Source organism: Lissotriton vulgaris, chromosome 10 (genome assembly GCF_964263255.1).
Source record: "Lissotriton vulgaris chromosome 10, aLisVul1.2, whole genome shotgun sequence".
Classification (NCBI taxonomy): Eukaryota; Metazoa; Chordata; class Amphibia; order Caudata; family Salamandridae; genus Lissotriton; species Lissotriton vulgaris.
Genome location: NC_141698.1, coordinates 127,636,285 through 127,650,036, shown reverse-complemented (window position 1 = coordinate 127,650,036; position 13,752 = coordinate 127,636,285). Strand labels below are relative to the sequence as shown.

The following is a 13,752-nucleotide window of genomic DNA, read 5'->3' as shown; positions in this document are numbered from 1 at the left end:
ATGAGGGAGAAGTTTCCATTTATACTTTCTCAAATAGCTGGGGTCTGAGACAGATGTGTTTGCGTAGGTTGCGGCGGGGGTAGCCCCACGTTCTCTGTCTAGGAGCGACTTCATCGATCAATGGAGAGATTGTTCAATGTTGGGCCCTGTGGCCGAACAAGTGTCTACGTAGTCGGAGCTTTAGAAGAGATTTTCATTTTGTCTCTCTGGGTCTGGTTTAGCACGTTGGGTCTTGTACTCTGAGAGAAATGCCCAGATATATTTTCTTGCCTCAGATTTGGTAGGCCTATTTCCCGTACAATCTGTGGAACACTCTACCCACCCATCTGAAGAATTGTTCTGACCTGCTCCCATTTAGGAAGGCCCTTAAGACCTGGCTTTTCACTCTGTTGCTACAGGTTCAATTCTTTTCCACTTTTTCTCTGTCCTCTCTCAAATCATCCTCTTATCAGGTTATAGCGCCTAGACGCCCACGCTTTATAAATATAAAATATTGCATGCAGTTGAAAGTACGCGTCACCCAGTACTCCATTACACTCCCTTTGCGAAATCCTCATCGTTAGGAACTGCACCAGGGTTATCAATAAGCATTCAAAAAAACGCCTAGTCAATCAATAAAAAATTAAATAGTTCAAGCGAACTATGACTAATGGTAATAAATCTCCTGGGTAATTTTCTACCGTTCTTTTGTAGCAGCGATAAAGTGATATCGGTGTTTTTTTTTTACATTAACATGAAGTTGAGATTTTCAAAGATTGTCAATTTGTTTTTTCTATTGCCAAGAGGGTAGACTAGGCGTCTTAAATGAAGGAATCATTAGTGGTTTGTTAAGTTATGAACAAAATATTGTGTTCTTAGCATATGTTGGTGCCAACGGATGGGTCATTGTGAAAATAAAGATTCCAAAACGAATAAAAACTAATTTTTTAACATGCATGTAATTCACATGGAAAGCTTCTACGGTGCATTATACTGTTTTGCACCTTGCCGCCTTTTCACTGTGGGTCAATGATGGGTGCGAGCTTTAGGTATCGTGTTTGTTCTGCAATGAACTCCCTGCCCAATGATCTTCCTCTTTCCGCCTCATTTTTTTATGACGACCTTTCTCCTTCCTTTTTTTTGTAAAGAGCAGTATGTAGAATGACTGGAACCTAGGTAGATGGTGAGCTGTGAAATAGATGTTTTCAGGGTGGGTTTTCTGGCATGCCTCCTTTTAGTGGCATGGCGCTTTTCTTATTATGGGCAGGATTGGGGATTTTACCCCTGTCCCCTCCTCTCACCCTAGTATCCCTTTAAAAGAATGTTTATAAGGTAGTTCTCTTTCCGCCATGTCCCATTTCATGTGACTCCGTTGAAGTTTCTTTAAAAAAAAATGTTTTCCTTCTCTGCATGCATGTGTCACAGTATAAGAAATGACTGGTTCTTTAGTACGCACAACAGTAAACCCGCTTACAATTTGCAAATAATGGAATTTTATTATCAGTCATTTAAATGGCTTGTACTGTCCGGCATAAGGATTAGCATTTCTACAATGGGGTAGTACAGGCACTTTTCAAGACCAAACAGTTACTCTGGATAGTGAGTATCAGAACGTATTCATTTTCATTTAAGGTACTTTTTACACTTTCTACAATCCTACTGTTAAAAATACCACGAGGGCACGTGCTAGAGCGAACATCCGTGGTGTGGTAGTCCCACAAACGTTTTGCCTTTTCTCCATCTGTTTTGTTAAATTCTTTTTTGTTGGCATTAGGACTCTGTGCACTTTACCACTGCTAATCAGTGCTAAAGTGCTTGTGCTCTCACCCTAAAACATTCGCAATGTTTCCCCCGTCTTTCCATTTTGTGTTTTTGACTGTCTCATTTTTTGGGGACAGGCACTTATTTCCCCTGCATCAGACATTCACCCATAAAGAAAGTGCCTGTGGCCCCCACCGGCTTAAATTAAGCTTGGTTTTAAACTACCCTATTTACATGGCAAAATTGACCTTTTCCTAAGTCACTCCTAAGAATCACAGGGTAGGGAGCATTGCATTTTTAAAAAAGTATGACGTGATGAAGTTGTACATGTTGCCCTGGACAATCTCACCTTCATGTGCCTGTGCCAGTGCTTAGAGGAAACCGGTCCCAGGGTGCTTGTTTCTGGTCCAGGGAGGACCTGGCTTGGCAGTTCGGTCTGGATGTTCCCATAAGGCTCAGGGTCAAGACTGATTTGCATATGGCCAGGTCTAAACTGGGGTGGCATGGTGAGCAAAAGAATGATGGATTTAACCCAGACCTCTTTACTGGGGGTGAATGTTTTGATTTGTTCTGCATTCCGTCCATCAATTGTGTGTCTTTAGCGTTCAGACGATGTCACTGGCTGACTGAGGCTGTAGCTGGGTAGAAAGTAGTTTGGCTTTTTTTTAGTATCCCAAGAGTGAATAAGAGATTATTATTAATTCTTGGGGTAAAAGAAACGTCCCAGAAAACAGGGAGGGCCTAGTCCAGAGGCCTGGAGTCCATAAGGAAGAGCTGCCTCTGATATTTATCTCCCAGCCAGTTTTCCAGCTAGAAAGAAAGCTCTATCTTAATGCCACCCTTTCATTTGCGTTTTTTCTTCAGGAAGACGTCTATTACACGCTGTCAAATTGCAGTGTGATACTTTAGGTCACTGAGGCAAATTTCTGCTCCTGAATTTTGAAGTCATCCTTGAGAAACCAATGCTTAAGTCACAGGTAGCTGTAAAGTACGTGCTTCAACAGTCACTTTATAATTTGGCAGTAATAGGCCTCCCGGAGTTAGCTTAGTGCCTAACTTTCTATTAGGACAGCCCAGCAGTTCTATGGATGTAGTGAAGATTTATTAAAATCTACATTTTATAGTGAAAATTAGCCTGCTACAGCATAGAATGTTTTCATGCAGTATGCGAGCATATGCATATATATATATATATACACATATATATCTTATGTGTGTGTGTATATATATATGTATATACATACATATATATATATCTCAAAACAAAACCCTTTCAGGCATAGAGTGATGCATAAATTATGCGAAAAAGAAGGAGAACTCTGGGTAGTTCTCCAGTTTAGGTGGAAAGCAGCTTCTGTTAGAGCACTCTCAACACCAGCGACACATAAATATATATGTATATATATATATATATATATATACATATATATATATATATATATCTTATGTGTGTGTATATGTATATACATACATATATATATATATATATATATATATATCTTATGTGTGTGTATATGTATATACATACATATATATATATATATATATATATATATATATATATATATATATATATATATATATATATATATATATATATATATAGCACAAACATAAATTGGTTCCAACCTTGTTTTTGAACAACTAGTAGCCGAGTTAGGGAATCAATAGTGATAATACCTTGTTGTATAGCATTTTACACCACTCCGTTTGTCTTTGGCACTCAGTTGATGAACTTTGGAAGCAATACCCTACCAGGATTCAAACCTGTCACTTGAAGGGCACAGTGGGTATTATTTCCAAGCCGGCTTTGGCAATAGTTATACGGAAGAAGAGTTTTCTTATTAAAGGATTTATAGGTTTCAGTAGCTAGCAGGCCATTAGATATGTCTAACATTGGTCTAAGTTAAGAGGCGAATCCCTTGTTTCCTTCTGAAGTGTAGCCGTGGGGTAGTCCACCTGATATATGAAGATACGTCACTAAGATCGTTTGTGCTTATGATGATAAGGCTGTAACTCTGGTATTTTGTTTCATGCATTCCTTGCTATCAAAATTGGTGCCATATATATTTTTCATGTTGGCCTGTGAAGATGGCTTGTTTTTCATTCATGGAGGCTTGTGTGTTGATCATTACTGCTGTTCTTTGTAAGGCTACTAACATTGCACTATCCTTTGTTTCAGATGATGTTGCACCATATTTCAAAACTGAGCCGGGTTTGCCACAGGCCCATCTTGAAGGAAATCGCCTGGTTCTCACCTGCCTCGCTGAAGGAAGCTGGCCCCTAGAATTTAAGTGGTTGTATAATAACACGGAGATCACAGCTTATTCCAGTGAATACAAGTAAGTCCAGTGTTTTACTATCTGATGTCCTGTCGTTAATTATTTTTTGTTAATTCTCATACACGTAAGGCCCTACATAAGAAGGCCGCAAGATAGCTTGCAATTGAAGAAACAGAACATTGATAATTCAAACATACAGGATATGTATGGTGTTCCTTGTTTTGGGGCTTTTCCTTGGAACCGCTCTACCTCAAGAATGTAAATATGATTGTGAAAATCCCCCCCAAGATGCTCAGTATGTACCATGAAAAGCTAGCTGAGATTGCCAGGCTATCCCGATCAAGGGAAGGCTTTTCAAGCCATGCATGGTTCTTCTGTGCGAGTCCTTAATAAGCCTGTAAGATCATCACTTAGAGATCCAAATTTAGTTTGTTAGTATATTTATAAACACTGTGTTGAAAGCTCTGATCTGGTTTAGACAGTGAAATAGAGATCTGATTTTGCGCAGACAGCAGAGCTACGACTTAGTCTTTCATATTGGTATGAGCTAATCGGTGAGAGCCTGATCAGTTCCGGTATAGTGACTTGCTTGACATTGGGTGCAAAGAATAGACTATGGCTAAATGTTACTGTCTGGTTGTGTCCAGAAGTGTAGCGATCACATTTTTAAGGGACTTTTAGTTCATATGAATACTATGTTTTTTGACCACTTGCCTTTACATTCAGTGTTATTCCTTGTATGACCTGTCCCTTCAGTTATTACATCACATCTGGCATATATCCAACATACTTCAAATCTGCAGTGGTTGTCCCTTAAAAAGAATACCCAATACTAATTGCTCAATTTCTACAAACTAAAACTGGTATTTGAACTTCCCTTTCTCACTCAAATACTGAAATGCATGGTCTTCACCCGACTCAACTTTACCTTTATTCCAATAAGCTTATTAAGCACTTTAAGTCTTGATCCCATACCTACTCTTCCATGGAAACAGCATTTCCATACATATTTTACTATATTACCACAGCCCATCAGAACTGTCTTTCTTCCCCCCTACAACTTGCCTTCAATGTTGCCGACCACCCATATTTACTCTCCTGTCTATGTACTAGGTATTACTGGCCTGACACATAACTGGCTCCCTCAGTCCCTTTTTCCAATCGGTTTCCTCCAAGGCTCTGTCCTTGGCAACTACTCCATTCACTTTCTACTGCTTCCCTTTGCTGATATTACTTAGTATGTTACCAAGCTTTGCAGACACTGGCAGAGATTTTACGCCATCATGCCCTTCAGGCTGACCACAGGGCCAGTGGAGTAGGCCTCCAATCTAATGAAGATTAGTAAATTGGATTTTGTAGGTTGGTTTTCATGTGCCCCACCATCCTGGTTAGGTTAAAGCTTGATACAAGAGTCCAAACAGTTATAGTGTTCATCTAATATTGATGGTCTGTCTCTAACTCCCAACCCTCTTCCTCTGAACCTGTGACAGTTACCCTTAGTGTATTCCATTTTGTCAGCATCACAGTCACTTACCCAGGCGTGAGGAAAATATGTGCCACAGGTCTATTGAGGGTGCACTATGCTGACGGGAAAATAATTCATAAATAATTTACAAAGAACATGAACATTTGTTGTATGTACTTGACGTCAAATGTACCTCAGGCATTTTTGTGTCTCTTATGAGTAACTGTGCGCAATAGAAATATCCTCATTCATTCATTCATTATCACACTGCCTTAGAAGCTGTCTATCTAATATCCCAGTCTTCCCTTGTTCTACATAGATATTGGAGATTGACTAAGCCACCAGAAGTTTGAGGCAAGCATATGATCAGTACTGCACAGTTACAAGGAACTCCCTTACAAGGGGTCAGGGCTTTTCATTGTGAAATTCTAAAAGCTAATTTGCCTTAAAATGCATAGTTAAATTACTGTAAATACATTGGTCCAGCGTGCGCCGTTTGCAGAGTATGATTATTGTGTAGTTTAGATGTACGGACACATTTGTGTGCGAAACTAATAGCCTTTAAATCAGCGACACAGTAGTAGCACAGACAATTTATAGAGTAGCATTTCAGTTCCTAAGATCCAAGGTTACATCCTAAATCAATTTGGTCTAATTTGAAATGTGTTTGTTGCACGGGAGCTGTCCCCAGTGGAAATATGTGCACATTAAAGGGTTTAATAATTCACACCAATAACACGTGCAGTCTGTGCTTGGAATAGTAGATGCATACAACACGCAAGAAAATGTAAGCCAATGGTCAGAGCTGTACATGGGGCAAACCCATCCCTACCTCCCTCATGGTACTAGCAATAAATATTCACCAATTTCAGCTTTGCTAACTTGAGATGACAGTAGTAATTGCTATTAGGCTCCTGTAACTAAATAATCACCAATTTCAGGTTGCTAATTTAAGAGGACAGTGGTAATATCTGTTCAGGATAACGTTACGAATATGTAAATCAGCGGGCCGCAATGCCTTTCTTACTTGCTAATCATTCCCATTCTGTTCACAGATTCATTTTTGTAAGATGAGAATAGTTTTCCAATAAAGCTATAATATTAATAAGATTTATGATCTTCATGCTGTTATATATTATTATATTTTCACATAAAGTTTTATTAGTCGTGCTATTAGTCCGCAAGACTGTGACCAAGGGAGTAGGTGCAGTACTTTTATTAATATTGGTTTAATGCTGCATTATTCATGATGTAGAGATTGTCTAATTTGGTGTTATTCGTGTTACAGACAGTATTTAATACCGCTTTTATTTCTGCTACTGAGAATCTTTAAAATTATGCCTTACAATTCCTTCTCGTGCAGTAAGGGAAGAGAGTTGAAGGTAAGGCAGTGTTTGACAATTATTAGAAACTTTAAGTGAATGCCAGTCAAGGCATAGCACACACACTGTATGGATTCTACACAGTGTAGTTAGTCCTTTCATACCTTGTGCTGTAATCTCAGCAAAGGTCATTGCATACCCATACTGTGGTGCAAGGGTTGTGTAGCATGATTTTAATACTCTTGTAAATTCATCTTGAAGGTCAACCTAAAATTCTCATATTATGTCTTTGATGAGGAAATCTTATTTCTGGTACCCCTACGAATCCACATTTTAAAATTAATTGAACCAAGTGCTTCTTTTCTGCTCTATGCCTTTTAAAGGCTATTGAGTGATATTCGATAAACCTAGGAATTAATTTATGACACAGTTTTGGGATTCTCGCTTAAGACATAATTAAATATTTTTTTGTTGATTATAGATTGAACCCGCAGACATTTTCTTCTTAGAATTAATGTAGGTGTCTCATTTGATCAGACCTGTAGAATGTATACCTAAAGTGTGTTCATAAGTCACTCTTTGCAAAGCAACTCTCAGCTAAGGCCGTCTTTGTTCTCTTCACAATGATGCTTAGGACAGCAAGGACTACTTCAAGTCCTGGATTGTGTCTGTGTGGATTTAATTGCTCTGCCACAAGTCATCATTGCACACTAGGGGGCAACTTCAGCCCTTTGATATACTACATTTTAGCTAAGCTAAACGTGCCTGCAAACAATTGAAAATGTTGTCGTTCAAAATATTGTTTTGAGCTAAAACTTGTATATAAGCCTGTGTTTAGGAATTGCAGCCTACGTAGACAATCTTCCCAGGAGTTCTATTCCACTTGTCTTCATTCCAGCAGTAATGTTTCTCAACAAATGTTCTGCATAGTGCTTCACATTCATCCGAGATGTGTGAATATCTGTTTATTTTTTTGTGTGTGAAAATTCAGACAATTATAACATATTTTATCTGTAACCTTGTCTCTGGGGCCATTGCTGCCCAGTGGCAGAAGGGAGCTGTGTGCATGTCTGCATGTCTCTTTGGCTGGCCGTCTTGTGACGGCCAGCCAGACATGCTCATTTAAAACTCTCTAACCCAGCTGTCTTGGTTAGAGAAAGTGCAGGCCTCCTGCGTGAGGCCGCTCCCTCCAATCCTGGCGCTTCTCTCATGCTGGTTAACAGCATGAGAGTGGGAGGGCGGGATTTTCGATCTCTATCTTATCACTCCAGATCTAAACCCCGTTCTGGTCGACTGAATTTTTATTGCCTGTCATTGAGGAAAGAAAGTGCGTCCAATACCAGGTTAACTTTGCTAATAATGGACTCGACTCTGAAAAACCACATACTACTTCTAAGTTTTAAAGGTTTATTACAGAGTCATTGATAACTGCAAGTACAGACATCTCAAAATGAGATTCAAAAGATATAGAGGCACTAATACAAACATGTGTTCTCTGAAAGCTCTTAGGCGAGCAAAGAACACTACTAGAACTAGCTCCAAGATCAGCAGGGCTGCAAGCAAAGACACAAATTGTGATCTATCCGTCATTTACAAAGGAAGGAAAGAATCAGGTTAGGCTGCCCCTACCCTGTACTAGATGGTATCCCTACTTAACAAGGTCCCAACCTATCAAAGGTGTCAGCTGTGAATGTCTTCCTAAGAAGATCACCCACTCTTAGTCTTTAGGTGAAAACCTATGATCTCCAGTCATGACCCCTCTCTGCCTACCCATCCGCTCTCTGAAGGGTCCTCAGGCATCTGCTCTAACTCCCCCCAGGGGTGCTGTCCCTAATACAAAACACAATTACAGTTGAAACGCCCCTCTCGGGACGCCTCTCACGTGGTGTCGGTTCTGGCTTTTTCCATGATGATCTTCCTCTGGGCCTCGTGTTTAGCGTTGACCTTGCTTCTCAGGCTCTTCTCCGGCCCGCTGATACCCCCTAAACATTCCTGAATCCTCCTCCATGTCTGTACCAGTCTACTCGAACAGAGCTCTATTCATTAAACTTTTAATCGAAACCCCCTCGCACCTGCAGACAGACATCCGCAGCTTGAATCCCATTCTCATAGACTTTTAACAGAAGTTTGCAACTTATGTCTCAATACAACTCGACATGTATCAGCACGTGCAAATTAGAAAAACCCTTTTCTCTCTTCAGGCCTACAACCCTTCTCGCCGAGGTTCTATTCTCTTCAAATACTTTCGAAAACTAAAATAACATGTTAGCATCTTATTCTTGGATAATGTAAAAACACTTCTATGGAATATAAATCTAGCGAATAAACAAAATTACTATAACATTAGTGCAATCCATATTGATGTATAAGCGTACATTTCCAAACCCTTCTGGCCTGGCCATGAGGCCTGTTCCCTTCTATGCTTTGCAGCATGACATTCCCCCATTAGCAGCTACATAACATGGATCATGATTAATCACGTCTAATAAGAATACATTTTCCACACATTTCTGCGTCAGTCTCATTTCTATATGAATTCTCTATGTTAACTACACACGTCTAAGTATAATTGAATGCATCTTCAACCCTTACAAGCACTTCTATTATAATTGTGCGACTAACTTGTACTTATGGTGCACTCGTGCATTTTAGTTCAGTTTGCGCTCTCTCAAGAGCAATGCCAGGATTGGGTGGGAGAGCTGGCAGGGTCCAGCATTGGAGCCTGCCTCGCGGAGAGAAGACCCGAGCGAGGAGTACGTCGTGCAGCAAACCAAGGAGACAAGTTTATTTTTTAAATTTTTATGTATTTTTTGTGCCTCTTGCACCACCACCCTCGGTACATGCCAGTCGCCACTGTAGAGTCATTTGGACCGTTGTCAAGAACAGCTAACTCTACCTGTTCAATAAAAAACATCCAAAGCTACTAACAAATTTGATCACTATAACAATAGTTATCACGTCAGACAAAATCTTCTCAAAGTAAGGATGCCAGTAATATGCCAAGGATGGCTGCCATTAAGCCAGACCAGGCACCATTATTCAAAGCTTGCCACCAACATGTTATGCTATGTTAGCATTTATGTAAAGCACAACCTACAATTGGTATTGCCTTGCAGTCATTTCGGTAGTGAGTGGTCACTTTCCAAGCGCGTGTGATGTTTCCATCTTAGACTAGAGTCTCTTTCAGTTTCTGAAGACTCTGTCATCAGTAACATTAATGGGTTTTTCAAATTTAGATTAATATTGTGGGTGAATATTCTTAGTGGTTGATTTAATATAGGTCTGTACCAACTATTACGACTGGCCACCATTTTGCCAGGCAGAAATGGCCATAAATAAGTGAAGGGTATTCACAAATGCTGGGGAATGAACACAATTACCCTGGGGCTACTATAATCCCATGCTCGGGTACCATACCGTCAAAGATGCTGACTGTATGTCAAAATGATGTTCATCATTATGCCAAGAATAGACACCATTATATGAGGTGTGGCTGGCAATATGTTGGGATAGCTATCGCTAGGTCAAAGATGCTCACAATAGGTCCAGAATTGCCACTTTATGCCAAGAACTATGGTGAGTCCAAGGTTGCCCAAAATATGTCGAGAGCAACCTTTGCTCAACAGAAAGCCTGCAAATACAAGAATACACAAGGTGAATTTGTGACTGAACAGTTATATCTCATGCACTGTAGATGAGAAAACCCCAGAACCTGTAAAACACTAAGGCCTTCATTGCGATGTTGCCATTAAGTGTAATGGGGTAACCCTGTAAACCTCAGAACCTGGGCGGGTAGTTAAACAAAAAATATTGGTTCTGTGGAAGGAACATTTCAATTAAACACAATACGTAATCATTAGATGTACACAAATATTAAACACTGATCACAAGCAAAAAGGTCAAAACTTTTTTTGAATTTAACTTTTTCAGAGATTTGAGTTATGCACTGAATCAAATATGCTGTCCAAAATACACAAAACACATGGACTGTGAATACAAAAGGAGTTGTGACTGGTGACTGAGTGTTTACAAGTGAAAGAACATATATACATAAAAGAAAAAACCTTTTCAAAGATTCCCACTGCAAAACAGAATAGTCTCCGGAGAATTGAATTATTTCTTTTGTTCAATGGGACTTTGTGCAGATGGATATTTAGCATAGAACGTCGACGTTTTGACCCTGGGGGCGATGCGCTGATTTATGTGCATCAAAAGCGGGTCTTCATCAGGACTGGATTAAGGTTGGACAGCCTATGAATGTAAATGATGTTGGGTCAAAAGTGGGTCAGTGTTAAAGGACGAAGCAGGGATAACCCTTGCTAAGCTCACCTTATTTTTAGGTGTATGATTCGCCTGGTCTTCTATTGGGGATGGTGCAAGTCAGCCGACAAGAACATCTAGCTCTGTGTTGCTGCCTGGTTCTATAATCAATATATGATCGACACCTAAGCATGTATGTATTAAAACATGGCATAATGTTATTGAGCCCATATTATTGGGTCTCAACATAAATTTTAATTTGTGATGATTCCTGTACACCAGCCGGTGGAAGGATATTTAGGTCTGGGACGCCGTGGCGATTTACCTGTGAAATATGATTCAGGTCTTAGATTAGCCTTTGAGCATCGTGTTGCTCTGAGGTATTCAGTATTAACTAGTTGTGCATGAGGTGGTGAGGAATGCACTGATCAGGTACATCCAGTGTCTTGTCCTTTGATGACACTAAGATTATAATGTGATACATTACCGCCGTTGTGAATTAAGGTTAAAAAACGAGTTGAAATTCAAAAGGATACTTCCTTGCGCCGTTGAGAATCGACGGGTTATGCCCCTATGTATCCAGACAGTAAGCGAAAACTTGAGCGCTGTGCAACCGAGTCGTCGTAGATGTATAATTAAGGCTCAGAAATGGTGTGTTATTCAGTGCCGTGTTAGTCCCGGAACATGGTTGATCCAACTGAGTACTGAGGCTTATGGCTTCAATCGGTGATCACGCTATCCATATTTCCATGTCGGGTTCTCTTGTGGTGGTCGCGAACCACGTGAAAAATCCCTAATTATGTAAGAGTTTCATTACAAAATTGTGATCTAGCTGGCTATATACGCCTTTCCGAGATCCTGCGATGTGCGGGTCTGTATCGTACGTGTGTCATGGTACGATCTTTTATGTATATATTTTTTATCACTTGTAAACACCCAGTCACGACTCCTTTTGTATTCACAGTCCATGTGTTTTGTGTATTTTGGACAGCATATTTGATTCAGTGCATAACTGAAATCTCTGAAAAAGTTAAATACAAAAAAAGTTTTGACCTTTTTCCTTTTTGCTTGTGGTCAGTGTTTAATATTTGTGTACATCTAATGATTAAGTAATGTCTTTAATTGAAATGTTCCTTCCGACAGAACCATTGTTTTTTGTTTCATTACGATGTTGGGCAGATTTGCGTCTGCCCTACACCAGTGAGGGAACCCTCCGACCATAGGTCGGCGGTTCCGCATACCGAATTAGGATGTGACCGCACATGGTGCAGTTGCAAACTTTCATTTTACAATGGGACCTTGTGCAGCAGTCCGAAACCACTTGCAGCACAAGCTCCCATTGTAAAATGGAAGTCTTTGCACATCCCTGCACATCCCAGCACTGTGCCTCCCACATGTTCCAGGGATGTGAAGGGGAGCACCATAGGTACCCACAGGGCCTCAACTGGAGGGCCAGGGAAGAAGCGGGGCCCCCAAAGTCGCTCTACGACAGCCTTTCCATGTCAGAAAGACAGATATGAAAAGGCTGTCAGAAACCGACATCATAATCCCGACAGCAGAAACGCCGTCCGTAAGGGATTATGAGAGGCTTTCGACTAGACAATGGGCTCTTCAAGCCCATGGGAACACCGTTGGTTTCCCCAGCCGGTCTACACTCTGACCGCCGGTATTCTTATTCGGTGGTCGGAATGTAAATCTACCATGTTGGTAGGTAAGCCTCTGACGATGAGTCAGAGGCTTACCGACTGACATCCTAATTAGGCCCTAAGCTGTTTGGCCACATACAAGAGAAACAAACTGGCTAACTATCAAGCTGACGATAGCTTGAGTGCTTCCATTAGAGACCCATGGTCTCAAGTTTACCAGCGTAATGGATCAAAAGGGGACCAAAGTTAATCTGACTGTACTCATGATGAGCAATGCCCCTTGGAATTCGGTGACATGATCAAAGGAGGTAGCGCACAGAGTAACTTACCACTTTATGGCTGTAAATTTTAGGCTCCTTCTTTTCTCAACGACCATATGAAAAGTCTACAATGCTGAGCTCGTTAACTCAGGCTAAAATGCTAAAGCCAGTAGGATAGATTTGAAGCATGGTGTGCAGGGAATGAGGCAGCTAGTAAATATTCTGATGCGGTGCATATGATAGGAGGGTGAACACACTGTTCCAGTCTACAGTGCTTTGCATTCTGGCTTAGGAGAAACTGAGGCAGCAGTGACAGTCGTTGAGAAGTTGGAGGGCCTTTCAAGAGCAATGCTAATAATTGAGTGGTTACCAGAGTCTACTGACAGCAGAATAAATACATCAGAGAGACAAATGAAGGACACAACACTGAAGGAGATGTCCACTTTTGGGCTTAAAGCAGATAATGCAATACTGAAACTAAGGCAAGGATTGAGGTGCTGAATAACCTGATGAGCCCAACTCAGGGTTGTGCAGGCTGAGAGGTAGAGATTCCAAAAGAAGGCATCCTTCTTACTCGGACGACAACAAGGAGCGGATTCTGGGGTGGTCAGAAAGGTCATTAAACCTTCTTCCAGCCCACACAAAGTCCAGTGATAACTCTGGTGTCACAGTATAGGTGGTACTTAGGCCTGAAGAATTGAGGAATCAGGTCCTAGAGCAGTGATCCAAAAGAAAACTGTGAAGATGTGACAGAGGTGGCCGCTGTTCTTGCTGGAC

The 13,752-nt window shown here is 40.7% G+C and overlaps 1 protein-coding gene across 1 annotated transcript in view; it reads left to right on the top strand.

Annotated features, from left to right (window-relative positions):
* Positions 1-13,752, top strand: part of SDK1 (sidekick cell adhesion molecule 1) — a 1,937,536-nt gene that overhangs the window by 470,819 nt on the left and 1,452,965 nt on the right. Inside the window, exon 2 of the mRNA XM_086940699.1 lies at positions 3,923-4,082. Within this exon, the coding sequence (XP_086796825.1) occupies positions 3,923-4,082 (160 nt within the window). The remainder of the gene's footprint in view (positions 1-3,922; positions 4,083-13,752) is intronic.